Source organism: Musa acuminata, chromosome BXJ3-10, assembly GCF_036884655.1.
Source record: "Musa acuminata AAA Group cultivar baxijiao chromosome BXJ3-10, Cavendish_Baxijiao_AAA, whole genome shotgun sequence".
Lineage (NCBI taxonomy): Eukaryota > Viridiplantae > Streptophyta > Magnoliopsida > Zingiberales > Musaceae > Musa > Musa acuminata.
In genome coordinates, this window is record NC_088358.1 from 24,337,071 (window position 1) to 24,351,671 (window position 14,601).

Sequence of the window (14,601 nt, forward strand, 5' to 3'; positions counted from 1 at the left end):
TTGTAGGAACAAAAGTAGGACAGGTTAGTAAAATGTAAGTGATCTTACCATCTAAAAGAAAGATTCTTATGCCCATCTTTATTAGAATAAGCACATAAATTATCAATGCAGGAACTTCAAAATGCATGAGTCATGCTAGTATAACAAAAGTTTTATCTGAAGATACTACCCAGCTCATCTATATCTTGTTAAATCATCACAAGATCTTGGGATACAATCTAGTCTTTATAACACAGTATCACTCACATCTGTGGTGCAATCTTAGAGGGGCAATAACTTATTGCAATACCAAACGGTCAGAAGCCTCAATAGTGATGATCAACACCCAACTTGTCAATTAAACCAAAGAGCATCCTTCCAAATGTGACTCCCTTGTCAAACTAACCAAATTGCCCATTGGTCGAAGTTTTCTTCCTTTCTTTTCTTACAACCAAAACTGAAGGCAAAGATTAGATGAGATCATTATCTGCAATTAAAATCATTACTGGCAAACATATGCAATTTTAATTGCTTTAGCAAGCCTCCTTTTTCACCAGCAAGTAGCTGACCGATATCATGGAGAGCATCTGTGAAGGAGAAAGCATGTCCTCATGGCTGTTTCCTGGATGGCAATGATGCATACATTGCAGACATACCCAAAACAAATGAGTTGAAGCTGATCAGCCAGGAAACTGCTGTGGCTAATGCGAACAGGATTTGATGGATATTTTCTCCATAAGCGCTCCATAACTTCAAGCCAATAAGCTGTAAAATGATCTTGCCGAGTCACCTTGTGGCTGGCACAGAACTTCCATGCAGCTGTCTGTTCAAAGGGATTACATTGCAGCCCTAGAAATAGCCACACGTAGTTAGCGTTGTATGTAGTCATGGTAAACTAAAACAAGTACAGGATGTTTTCTACAGGAAGATCTAAATGTTCTTTTTTTCAGTCAAATGCAAGCAAATTAACTAGAAAAACACATCTATATCTTTGAATTGTCACATGATTCTCCGTATGTTAGTGGTCAACAAATAGGAATGTGTTTTTCTCAATCAGGACACTAGCTTAAATCTGAGCCAAAAGACCCTAAAAGAATCACCAAGGAAAGATGCATTTACAACAGAAGCTCATTTACTCTACCATCTAAACAGCTTGTTGACTTTAATTTGTTTCTTCTTCAAAGCTTTCTAACATGCATGACACTGCAAAAGGAAAAAATAATTGCCACACCACTAAACCCATTGTTGCTATAGACAGAAGCCCAATCACAAAGCAGCATTAACACTTGATCTAAGTTCTTATTTTGGAAAAAAAAAAGGCTGACTGAACAATATTGCTATATTATACATTGGATAACTAGTCATATGGAAGAACTTTGAGCAGTGCCTTTGTACAGTTTGTATAAATTCTACCGAAGTAACAATCACATCAGCAAAATAAAAATTAATATTCAATGACTTCTCTAGCTAGGTTTAAAAAGATCAAACCCATTGTGTAGAAAGATTATTAAAATTATGAATATATACCAGTTAAAACTGTGAAGTGAAGATCTTAGAAAGACTCAAATTGGCATGAAAATACTCTTGGGAATTGGGATAGAAGCAACATCTGTATTATCTAGGAGATCATTTGGCCAGTGAATGCCCTAGCAACTTATGTTCTAGCAACTGTTAACAAAATAAAGCGGATACATGCTGCTAAGTATTACTTATTTATAACAGTAAAACAAACCAGACAAATGTTTACCTTTAAACAAAGCACTGGAGACAACAAAAGCTGGGAAATGGACTTAACTCTCGATGCAACGATAACATGATATCTTTAATGCTTGAGACCCTGACAAAGAAACCTTGTTATTTCATCAGAGGATCTGGATCCATTACAAGTATAGTTCAAAACCCTGGACTAGAGAAATACCTTAAAGAATTAACCTCCAGCAACAACTTTCCCGATGTCATACAGCACTCGCATCCATCAATTAAACATATCCATCAAGGAGATAAATTAATGGGATTCAAATTGTTGTGTTGAGAGCTTTGTGCAGCAGTCTTTGCCAGTCTTCTAAGAAGCAGCCACGGAGCTGATGAAGAAACCCCTTGCTTCATTGCGAGGGCAACAGGAAGTGAAGAGTTTCTATTCATCTCCAGAAGCATTGTGCCCTATAGTTCAAACATAACATTTTCTAATAAGAATATCTGAAAATATTTAAAATGAAGAGTGGTAGTAGTGTTAATACTTATATATGTGTCCAATGGATAATTCGGTTCTGCACTAATATTTCTAAAGAGAACTCAGTGTAATAATCATTGTACTGGTAATGCTTGTTGCATGGAACTAACAAGTAAACCAATAGAGAATTTTGCTAGAAATACCATATTGATTTCAGTTTTTAGTTTTCTGCTAAATAACACGATCTGACGTATAATCAATAAAGTGAAAAAAACAATAAAAAAATATGACAAAAAATGAAACAAATGCTTTCCATACCTAAAAAGAACATCCAATATAATACAAATCTTACTACCAGCAAACAAGCTTCATTAACAGCTCATGTAACACCCCAAATTTTAAGCAAAATTCTCAGCTGTGAAAAAGCTAACGATTCCATTATAAGGCAGCAAGGATTTGCATATCCTAACTTGAGACATGGAACCTCCCCCATAGAAGGTCAATGATAATTGGCCAGCCTTAAGACATGGTGCTTTTAATTGTGAGCTATGACCACATAAGGTTTGCCAAAACCATCTTAATGAAATATCTGTTGTATAAAATCATATATTTCAGATTGCTAGAGACTAGCAAGTTACTATAATCTATGCAAAACATATTCAATTAGATACTAGTACCAGAACAGACTATTTAATCATAAAGTCGCACACTCAGTCTAATCAAACACCAAAAATAAACTTCTCTATAAGATCCGATTATGATTGCTACTGACAAAGAAAACAACTCGAGATTCACATTTAGAAGGTATAAATTTGCCAAACATGATATGATTTGTGACAAAACAAATCATTAAACATTAATCACCCAAAGCATGACAGGCATTTGCCTGTTATCAATGTATCAAACAATGACACTCAACACCAGATTATGCAAACATACATCACGGATGACTATTCCATACTGGAAGGCTCCTACTTAATTGTTCATGGTGATAAATAGACGTCATGAGACCACAGCATCAGCTGAAAAGAATACTAGTCAAAAAGTTGCCAAAGCAAGAAGCATCACATAGATACTGATGGCAGTGCTCACAAACTTTGTATAACCTCAAGTGTAAAACAAAAATGGGCCCGGAGAAAATTCAAGCAACAAAACCAAACTACCTCAAATTTAGCCAAGAAAAGCTGGAAGGTTTTCAAAGTGTCCTTCATATCTGATACAGTTTTCTTTTCAGTGGAAGAAAGTGCACTAGTAACCTCTTCTGGAGAATGGCCGATACCCTTCTGTACAACCTGGAAAGCACAAAGGATGTTTCTACTCAAAAAAATAAACAGAAAGTACAAAAACAAAATAAAAGAATCAGACAAGAAAAGAAAATTACTCTGTGATCAATGATGACCTCAGATATGAGACTTCCATCATCAACATAAACATGAAGTTCATAGGTACTCCGCTGTTTGAACTGAAATCCTTTTACACCAGTCAAAAAGCACTGCATGTCAATATTATGTTTAATCAATAAGTGATGATCCACTAAAGACAAACCCAAATAAAATTGCAGCTAGATATATAGTTTTTCATCCTGCTATTGCACTAACACAAGTGGAATGAAGATAGCAGTGTGGTTTCTTATATTTATAAATCCAGGATTAGATTTGCTCATGAAGTTTAGCATATCATCATGCCATTCATAGTAGCATAAAATTTCATCAAATCCGTTTGTGATTCTAAAACAAAAGAAATTTCACTGTTCTCTTCTTAAGTTAAGAGTCATCAGTCGGATCATGATGCTTAGTACAAATCTAAAGCATGCATGAGCTGTTCAAGCATTTCTTATACAGAGAGATTTCAACAAAAATACAGGGTCACACAAAACTAGAACTAGTCCCAAAGAGCAAAAGAAAGAACCTTGATTCTCCCTTGAACACATGGTTTGTTGTCCTGCTGTGTGGCCCATTTAGCAAATAAAGAAGCCAAATATGTGAAAGGGATTTCATTGTCACCACTTAGAATGAGGGGATGTTCTACTTCGCCAATTGCATCCTCCTCGTCTGAAGCACAGGCAATTTCCATATCTGAAGCAGAATTATGGGCTAAAATATGTTCTGTGTCTGGCCAATTGCTGTCATAAGCTGCCTCTTTCAAAATATTCTGTTCAGTGCATGCAATAGATTCTTCAGCAGCAACAATTCTCACATCCCGAGTAGGAAATTCTTCGGTGTTGTTTCTCCCAATGCTAGGATCAACAAATCCTTCGGTTATCGTTCCTCCAATGCCAGTCCCAGAGATAGCCAATTCAGGAACTACAAAATGATCTTAATATGTACAGGAAAAAATTTAATCTGGTATGAGAACACTGATTCTCTCAAAGTGACATAAATAATTCTTCATACTTCTACATGAATCATAATTAAGAATATGACTGCAAATTTTAAGTTGAAACAGACATATACAAGATCTTGGAAACAGCACCTAGAAATTAGATTTCAGTTAAGGCAGATGCACTTTCAAGTTTCAACGTCTAGAAAACTTTTTCTTCAGGCATGATAGCATCAGAGATAGCTCATCATTATCAAAGTCATGAAGAATACCATTGAACAAACAGTTCTAGGTAACTCCAAATAAGGTAAAATATTTAAATTTCGTTGACTATCACGGTTTGATTTAGCAGAGGCATCTAAAGATTTTTTTTTCATTTAAACTATTTGAATTCCTTTTTATTACCTACATATTGTGTTAGGGGGAGAAGCCAAAGGCATGAGCTCCACCCTCTTTCTAGGGCCCTAGAAACTAGCCATTAATGCTGCAAGCACAAAAAGTGATTCTACAGCTATGACCGATAACACATGTTCCAATGAAGCAACCTCGCCATATCAACTCACCGAGGTTTACTTCACATGGAGCCATAGGTTGTGGTATTTTAACAGATTCTGAAAAGACAGTTTTGCCCACCTATTTATGCTAGCAGATCAAGTATAAAGCCATTCTAAAAAATTGCAGCAGTTTTCATAATTATTTATACCAAGAAACTTTTTGCAACAGAATACAGCTCGCAAGAATCATTTTAGGCATAGCAATGTCATGCCATGCTGGCAATACATGCTGTGCTACATCATGTCAAATTGTCCCCATAAGAACAACTTTTTCTCTGACCTTCAGCTTTCCATGTAAGCTCATGTAAAGAACTCTTTCACTAGTGACGACTTTTTTATTCCCAGCATACCTTCACTATCTAATCTCACATTATCAATTAGTCCTGTTCAAGCATCTCAAAGTACGAGAAATTTAACGTGCTAAAGGACAGGTGCAAGCACAGGGATCAAAATAACTAGAACATGCAGAAGAAATCACAAAGGAAGAAGGAAGGTTGTGAAGATTAACAAATCAATGGATGCCAGAAAACTCTTACTCTAGCAGCGAGAAACAATCAGTGTTTAGAAATTTGGAAACTAATTTCTTTCTTAATTTTTCCACAGTCTGTTCTATGATTATGGGAACTTTGTTTAAGAAACAAAATGAAATTCATAAAAAGAGTAATCCTTCACAAGACAGAGTACCTTGATTCAATATTTGAGGTTCATTTGAATTTTGCAATGTCGAAGTTGTCTGTGGACCCAAACTAATTGAATCAGATGGCCAAGCTGCAAGAGAAGCTCTGGTGGTCAGTGAAGATATATTACCATGCTTCCTGCACAAGTTAATATAAGTGAAGTTACAAGACAAAGAAAACATACAGTATACAAATAAAAAAATGGACATGTATGGCATTTGATGTCACTGTGAGGAACACATAAAACAAGGCCAATAAAATTCTTCAAAGATGTTAGGGTACCTTATCCCTCTTGGGGGCTTATTTATTTCAGCAACAAGCCTCTTCCGTGCTGCATCTAATTCATCAGCCATCCCTCCAAGAATTGCAAAAGCTTCTGGGACTAGCAGCAGAAGTCCTCTTCGTATGTGTACATTACGAAGAACAACCTACAGTTGCCAAATCCTGTCTTAATCCTCAACAATGCAATTCATCAAGAACAATTTACCATTGAGATATTGAGAATCCATGGGAAACGATCCACCAAGAAAGTCAATGTCGAATGCTAAAAACGTATCATACATGAAAAGTATAGCTAGACTGTATAAAATTGTCATAACAGGATTGTCAAAGATAAGCAGTAAAACCAGAGAAAATAATCATCTCATGCCTACAGGTCGAAAACTCAAGAACAAAGCTAAAAAACCAATTTGGGCAACTTTAATTGATCGTTCAGACTTGTTACTGGATGCAAGAAAATAGTTGCACATCATACATACCAACAGGGAACAACTTGATACTTGCACAAAATGGACAGAATTCAACAAAACATGTTAAATTGAATCTCTTCTATGTTTAATGGAAAATGACCATCTTGATAAAACCATCCTCCTTTCTAAATCGTGATGATAATATGACTGATATCAATTAATCCATGTGTGTGTGTAAGTTACTGTTTCTGAAACTATTCACTGATTCATAGAGGACTGTCTTTATGTGAGAATGAGTTGAAAAATATTTTAACCAAATATCCAGATGTAAAATCAACCTTATATATGGATAGGGCAAATTCCATAAACATAATTTAAATTTAATGATGAAAACAATGAGAATAGGATAGAGCAGCAAACTTGAATGACAAGTATAACTTGATTCAAAAGTCAACTACTTTAATACTTTTACATGTTGCAACACAAGATTTTTGAACTTCTGAATATCATCCATTAAACTAACATAATCTCCCTTGACTGATGCTGAATTTCTATCCAAGTGTGATATGGTAAAGAGAGATGCAACAATTCATGCCAATAAAAATGATTATATAGTAGGCAAAAATAGCTGTATTTGACAATTTCTGAACTCGAGCAACAACAAATGGCATTTTTTGAAATCATATGGACAAAAGACATCAGTGGAGAATTCAATGATTCATAGCCAGATCTTATGTAAAAGGTCATATCATAGCCCAATGAGATTGGACAAGATAGAAAGCAATCTTGGAAAGAGATGACACTAAAGAACCTCATAGCAGACCTTAAGACCAGAAGCAGCAAGAACCTCAAGTTCTTTAATGGGTCTGTATTCCATGCCAAATACACGTTGAACGCCATCTGTTATTGACAATTTCAGGCATCTCTTGCATCCAGCAGGCATGTCGTGATATCTTTCCCGAAGTGGAGCAGAGATGTTAACTATTTCATCAACCTGGAAAAGGAGAAGCCTGACATTAGGTGAATGGAATTTGTTCTGACACATGCCCAAACTACTGTGCCATGACAAGAAAGTAATATCAAATGAGAAATGACTACTATAAAATTTCCTAATTCCTTAGCTGTTAGTTGAACCTACCGATATCTATCAACTAATCCCTAACTGGTCTCAGAATGAGCTGACCCACATTACTCATGAAGCCTCCGGAGTATGAGTTACATCAAAACAATGGCATCATACTAAAAATTCTACATTGAACATGACTTATGTAGCATCATCTTCAGATGGAGAGGATGACAAAGTGGATAGTTAATTGCTAAAAAAGCTTGAGAGGGCGATGGAAAGGCTTCAGACTCTGAGGAAGTTTGACAAACTATAGGTGTCTATTACGCAACTTGCGAAAACAAAACAATTGCAGACTGAAAGATAATTCAATTCAGAGGCCAAGGATACACAACATTGATTGATTAGAAACACATGGTAACATCCTAAAGTTGAAACTTGAAAGAGACAACTCCCAGAAAAATGAGCAGAGAACAACCAGCTCATACACTTACCAAAGTTACCAAAGATTGATCTTAATACAAGCTAGTCCAAAATATTCAACCAGCAAGAACTCAAGTACCAAGGAGATTTGCAATGTATTCCTAGATTATATCTCAATCCAATTCTAATTTAAGAGTCTTTAGATCATATTCAAATAAGATGAATATATTCAGTGTAGATTTTAAATCTTCCTTTAATATTTCTGACTATTATACCGAGGCACAAACCGGTTGCAAAATACAAACAACAGTATAAAACTATGAACCCCACTAACAGGCTATGCGGAATCACATGAGTAAATTATAACACACACACAACGTTAATCTGCCGACAAGAGCCACCTCACCCGGCAACCCAAGAACAAAAGAGTACAAAGGGGAACCCAAAAAAGAAAAAAAAAATGTCTCCACGAAATCTCTAGCTAAAACGCAACCCTATTACTCAGTGAGGTCCAACAGTCCATGGTATCCTCGGATACAAGCCACTAGTGCCTGCTTTGGTATGAAAACAGCCCCAAAAACAATACAACCCAGAGGAAGAAGCAGAAAGCAAGAAAAGAAAATCAACTCATCTCAGACTCCAGTGGTCCAAAAGGCCACATTACTAATTTGATTTTAGTCTATTCAGTGATTCAGACCCCAAGTAACCAAAAAGGATATTTTCTCCCAATTCTTACCACATCATTCAACGGAAGATCAATATAAAGGAAACACGCGCATTTACATTCATAGGACCTAGTTCCTACAATGCAAACCCTAGAGGAGGAAGCACTTACCTGAACAACAAAAGGCCCCTCAAGCTCGATCTTGTGCATTAGGTGCACATTCTCCGGAAGGACGCCGGCGCCGGAGACATTCATATCGGAGAGAAGGAACTGCTCGAAGCACCTCTTGGCCTTCCCGGCGACATCCAGGCCCTCAAATCCTGATCCAGCGGCCATCAACCTGTCGGCGCACGACTCCAGCCAGTCCGGCCGGAGACGGAGCCCGAGCTTCCGGAGGAACTCATCGATCGGCCCGATGGAACCAGCCCTCTCCTCCACCATTTCTACGGTGGCGGCGGCGGCGGATCCTTGGTCCTCGGGCCGGGCTTCAGCGGAGCGTGGGGAGGGCGGGGGGAGGTCGTCCGGCACGTCGACGAAGTCATCATCGGAGATATCGAGCGGAGGATTAGGGTTAGGATCGTTGAGGGTTTGGGGTCGCAGGTCGTTGTCCTCGTCGGAGGAGCTCGGCAGCCGGAGATACCTTCGCCGCATATTGTTTCCTTCTTTTTCTTTCTTTTCTGGAATTATTCTCCTGCGGAATTATTTTGAGCGTGTTGGGGTTTCCCTCCCCTTTGGGTGGCTTGTACGGGTGGAGCATCGAGTCTGCTTTGCGATTCGTGCAATTGCGAATCCGGAGGGCATGGACGGTGATTCCACGGTTTGAGCACAGTCGTGCACAATATTGCGCGCGGCAATATGGCGCGACAAATCAAACGTCATCCCGGCCGTCCGTATCAGGAAGCGGCTTGCCAGGGATCAACGCGTGCGAGAATCTCGAGGCAGAAACACTCATTTTGATGAAACAGAGCTTACCGAAGCTTGTTCCACATTCCAACCTTACAGATGGAGTGTGAAGCTTATCCAACCCAGAATGTTCTTCCACCTCACCGAGTAATTAGATCCATCATATTTATTCCTTGGTGTCATGTGATCTCGAGTGGCAAGTCAAACCTACTCCTCCCATGGTTTCTCGAGTAGAGCAGGCCCTCCATGTTCTCAGCGTGGGAAAAGAAGGCACGTAAAGGCACGAGAGAGAGAAGAACAAGAAGAAGGAGAAGTTGTCAGCATCATTCTGCATGTTACTGTAATATCCAGTTAGGTTCTAAAGGTTATCTTACAATGCAAAGAAGAAGAGAAAGGATGAGCCTGGGGGGAGCTGTCAGTGACGCCAAATCCTTTTTTATATACATTATTTTTGTTGTGATCATTTTGAGTTTTTCCTCTTTATAGATGCTATACTTGTGGGGAAGAACAAGTTGATGATATCGCGAGTATCATGATAGAGAGTGGAGTAAAGATCGAAGGCTATTCCTTTGACTTGGATGTCACCCACAGAAAGAACTAATTCATGATCGGAAAGTTTACAGTGACTTGAAAGCGGAGAAATACAAAGAATGGATATAACTTTTAGGGAGAAACATTTCACGAAGATGATCTTTTATTACCTATCTCGGTTCTAATTTTCTATTCAAGCTAGTTGAAACATCACGTCAGAAATCCAACAATCAAACAGATGAGGCAATCGAATGATCAGAAAGACACATATGTCTGTTCTTCTTAGCAAAATAATTATCATGAAAATAGAGACAGAAAGTAAAAGTTGTATTGAAAAGAAGGTTTTTATTGTCTGTTGTTTTCCATGTCTTTATCATCTTTATCTTCAAAGATATCCTGCCAAGTGGAGTTGCAGAACAGTACAAGAAGCCTCTTAAATCGAGTCATCGTCTTTGATGCTGACCATCGTCCCTAAGATCCTATGCATCTCTTCCAGTAAGGAAGAGGCAAGAGAAACACAGGGTGAATGATTCCACACGCGCAATGAAACTTGATACCATTCTCTCAAATCTTTCCGATTTCTGGTTTTTACCAAGTTTGAATTGGATATCAAAGTACTCATAAGATGGGATCTCTTATACCGTCAAGATCCGGCTTAATGACAGACAAATCACAAAAAACATTGAATTGTCACAAAAAAACATTCCCTTGAACCATTCTTCTCTGTCGTCAGTTTCATCATTTTCTGGGAAAATGTCAGCTTTCTACAGTGGCAACAAGGGTCTAAAAATATCTGTATTGAACAGAAGAACCCTCTGGTGCTGAAGATGCACTAATCCTGGAAGATAATGATGTTTAGAGAGGAAATCAACCATGAAAAGATGGTGCAGCCATGATGTCCATCTTGTAACACACAGCAGAGAAAGCGAGGTCTCCAGGAAAGAACGATCAAGGGAATTTTATCCATGGCATTGTTGTCTGTTGAGCTGGGCATGACGGGCCACCGATCAGGTCAAACAGTCGAGGAAGCAGACAAAGAAGAGCCACCAAGTGAGAGACAAACAAAGCAGTAGATTGAGACGTTGGCATCTGGTTTCCCTTGAGTAAGCTTCTCTCTTCCCCTTCTCCCCGACTGCATTGACATTCCCAGGCAATATGCCCATGAAAGCCTAGCACCTGGACCTCTCTGCTCCTCTTAGGCCTTTCTCAGACCCAAACTGCAATCTTTGCACAGATTCATTCTTGTTTTCCCCTCTTCATCGCCATCTCTGTCACTCCATACTTAAACTTCTATACAAAAAAGAACTTTTTTCTTCATCTCCATCCCTGACAACCCAAATTCCACACTTTCCATCACTTTGCTTTCTATTTCATATACATCCCGGCAGTTGTTTCCGTCTCCGATGAATCATGAAGCCTCTGCTAATTCGCAGCTTCCATTAGGCACTGGGCCTGCTACGGTCTGTTAGAAGAGGACTCTACGAAGAAGGCAGAGTCCTCGAGGCAGTGATATGACCTCGCAGCCCAACAGAAACGCCCACCTGGCGGTCACGGCAGAGAAAGGTGAACAAAGGCGTCACCTTGCGCCGAAGCGGAACTCCAAGAACGACCGCCACACCAAGGTGGACGGCCGCGGCCGCCGGGTCCGCATGCCCGCCCTCTGCGCCGCGCGCATCTTCCAGCTCACCCGGGAGCTCGGCCACAAATCCGACGGTGAGACCATCCAGTGGCTCCTCCAGCAGGCCGAATCCTCCATCATCGCCGCCACCGGGTCTGGAACCATCCCGGCCTCTGTCCTCACGTCGTCGCCCGCAGCCGCCAGCACCAATCTGGCCGATTCCGCCACGGCGTCCTCCGGCCTGCACCACAACAAGTTTCAAGAATCAGGACAGAGCAGAGTCAACTGGGCCACGTTCGGGCGGCCGCACCCAGAACTGTGGCTGCCGCCGGTCGACGGATTCGACACGAGTTTCTTCCATTCGGCGGCAGCCGCGATGCCTGTGGCATCGAATTTGCCGAGAATTGGATTTCCTGCTTTGGAATTCCCTGGAACTAATCCCAATCAAATGAGCTTCACGTCATTGCTGGGCGGCCAGAGGCCGCCGATGCCCGGATTGGAGCTCGGATTATCACAACATGGGCAAGTTAGGATTTTCAATCCTCAGGCACTGAGTCAATTCTATCAGCATATAGGGCAGGGCAGTGACCATTTGCATCTGCATCAGCATCAGCAGGTGCAACAAGAACCGCAACAAGAATCTCCTACTCCTAACAAAAAATCAAAGGTGTCTGCAGAGTAAGGAAGAGCAGAATAGGAGGGGGGTTTTGCAGGAGAATTGGGTGAGAGATGCACAAGATTTGTCAGGAGATAATAGAATTCCTTTGTTATTCTTGTTCTGTTGGTTGGATGGTTCTCTTGTTTGTTCAAAGGTAATGGAGAGAGAGATGATGATGGTGATTGATGTTATCTGCACTTGGTTTTAAGCATAGAGTTGGTTCTGCCTCCACTTTGCATGCAAGAGATCACAAGAGGACCCCTAATCAATGGTAATGTCCTCTCTTGATTCTTTAGTTGCTGAAACCATTTCATTAGTTGAGAATAATTTGGATGATTAGATGTCAGTTTTGATTGCAGATGCATGCAGCTGAAATGCTTGGAAGGGAATTAAAGTAAGGATTTTATCTTGAGGTTTGTTTGTAAAGTTCAAAGCACCATTTGGAAATTTTTATTGTTTGGTTAGGTGGAGTGGTAAATTGACTTTTGTTGCCTCAAGAATAAGAATTGCTTCTGATATCATCACTTTAGTACCTGAGGATCCTTTTTATGATTTTTTTTTGCTACTGCTCAGCGCTCGCATGTCTTGAGAGAGGCCATGTCTGTTCTCTCTTCCACCCCCATTTTATTTCTTAACTAAATTTGATTAGGGAAGAAGCAGGTCAAACTGAAATTTATGTTTATGATAGATCCAAAGTCATGCAATAAAATAAACCCTTCGAACTTAGATGTGTTCTTGAGCATGTTTGTTTGCACTTTGCAGTGTAGGAGCTACCTTTCGCTATTTATTTGGAAGTGCTATAAAGTATATTCATCAAATACAGGAGTAAAAGAAGAAGATAATGATAAGAAATCAAGTTGAACACTAGCAGACCATTCAGGGAGGGTTGAAGAGGAGTCAAAATCTTTAACAATGAACTAAACAGATGCCAAGAACATTGAATTTTAGTGTGAAATAAGATGAACAAAAGAATCCATCAAACTTCATGGAAGAACTAACAAATCTATTGTTGATGTTCGGTACTTGTCAACATCACATATACTTCAAACACAAAAGATGTCCTATTTTTCTTGAATGTGGATTCCTTGCATTGCACCAGATAGTATCAAAGGTAATAAATTAATATACGGAGGAGCATGGTAGATCAACAAGTGACATCTTTATTTAATAGTGATTTATCTGAGGTTGTCGTGTAACTCCCAACTTCCAAGTGTAATATGTTTTTAGTAAAGGAGACTTGGGGAATGATGAATAAGCAGCATAAACATGAGAAGGTTCCGATGGATGTTTGATGACTAAAAGCGGGACAAGATGACTGTGCCGAGAGGGGTTTTGAAATCTCTTTATAAACCATTAAGAAGTGATATGTGATCTCTCTCGGTTTCTAACCTAACAGCAAGTAAGCTTTCTGCTCTAATTGGTGTTGACTAAGATTTGCAGTCTCTTGCGTTCTTCTTCTTATTTCCTCAGTTTTGAAGTACTCGCAGGTTTCGCTTTGAAACCATTGATATTGGCTATTAAATATTTCATGTAATTTAGGTAAAGGAAGAAGGATTAGGATCCTTGAGGAATATTTATCTAAATATATCAGGTGTTACAGCGTATATCAATTTTCAATCATATCTTTGTCTCTACATTTCACTTGATACTACACTTGATACAAGTTCACACTTCACTGCCATACATCTTTTCAAACTTTTACCAAGGATCTCATTTTCTCCTGGATCATTATAATCAAGCCCATAAGTATTCTTTTGTTCTAATCTTATTCAAGGTTTTGGGAAGACCCACCTCTTGGATCTAATTGAATTCCTAGTTGAGCCAGTGATGTGGCTGTTTCACGACGAAGAAACCTTAAACTGGTTACCTTCTGTGACATACTGCAAGGTTGGAAGTATGAAATGGGGAAGTTTCACTTGCATTTCCTGCAAATAATTACCATGTTGTGATGTGAAATTGTATTACTATCCCATCACTGAATGAAAGAAAAGAATGCACAAATGTTATTCAGGAACAACAGGAAAGAAGAGGTCTCTCACCCAATGAACCAAACAAGATCCAAGCATCTTTATGAAGATGGCAGCTTACAGGATGTTTCTTGTTCATTCTCGCTGCACCAGCAGATGCTCAGCCCCCTCTTCTTATGTCAAACAGCTCCACCAAAAGACTTCTTCTACCAAACAGAGATTGCAGGCAGCACTGACAGTGAATCCTTTCTTGATCAAAATACCTGCTGTCTTTAGCTTCTTGTTATGCATCACACCAAGGGAAATCCTGCATTATTTTTTTAGATGCTAAAGCAAGTCAAAGAAGATGATCTTACCGATGACTATTTCATCGCTGGTAAACTGTT

At 39.3% G+C, this 14,601-nt stretch overlaps 2 protein-coding genes across 5 annotated transcripts; one reads left to right on the forward strand and one right to left on the reverse strand.

Moving 5' to 3' along the window:
• Positions 1-52: 52 nt before the first annotated feature.
• Positions 53-9,237, reverse strand: LOC135651829 (recQ-mediated genome instability protein 1-like). 3 transcript variants are annotated; one of them, XM_065172311.1, is made up of 10 exons: positions 8,710-9,237; positions 7,212-7,382; positions 5,982-6,127; positions 5,707-5,837; positions 4,058-4,452; positions 3,531-3,641; positions 3,313-3,441; positions 1,898-2,139; positions 1,727-1,816; positions 53-828 (listed from the first exon to the last, which is right to left on the reverse strand). In XM_065172311.1, the coding sequence occupies exons 1-8, from the start codon at positions 9,187-9,189 to the stop codon at positions 1,972-1,974; spliced, it is 1,731 nt and encodes a 576-aa protein (XP_065028383.1). In that variant the 5' UTR covers positions 9,190-9,237; the 3' UTR covers positions 53-828; positions 1,727-1,816; positions 1,898-1,971. The 3 variants fall into 3 exon arrangements, with proteins under 3 accessions (XP_065028383.1, XP_065028382.1, XP_065028384.1); XM_065172310.1 differs by having other exon boundaries at positions 4,058-4,464; XM_065172312.1 differs by lacking the exons at positions 53-828; positions 1,727-1,816 and having other exon boundaries at positions 2,002-2,139; positions 3,531-3,619; positions 4,058-4,464.
• Positions 9,238-10,709: 1,472 nt separating this feature from the next.
• Positions 10,710-12,974, forward strand: LOC135582996 (transcription factor TCP20-like). 2 transcript variants are annotated; one of them, XM_065170641.1, is made up of 2 exons: positions 10,710-12,519; positions 12,608-12,974. In XM_065170641.1, the coding sequence occupies exon 1, from the start codon at positions 11,484-11,486 to the stop codon at positions 12,270-12,272; it is 789 nt and encodes a 262-aa protein (XP_065026713.1). In that variant the 5' UTR covers positions 10,710-11,483; the 3' UTR covers positions 12,273-12,519; positions 12,608-12,974. The 2 variants fall into 2 exon arrangements, with proteins under 2 accessions (XP_065026713.1, XP_065026714.1); XM_065170642.1 differs by having other exon boundaries at positions 10,906-12,519; positions 12,596-12,974.
• Positions 12,975-14,601: the final 1,627 nt, after the last annotated feature.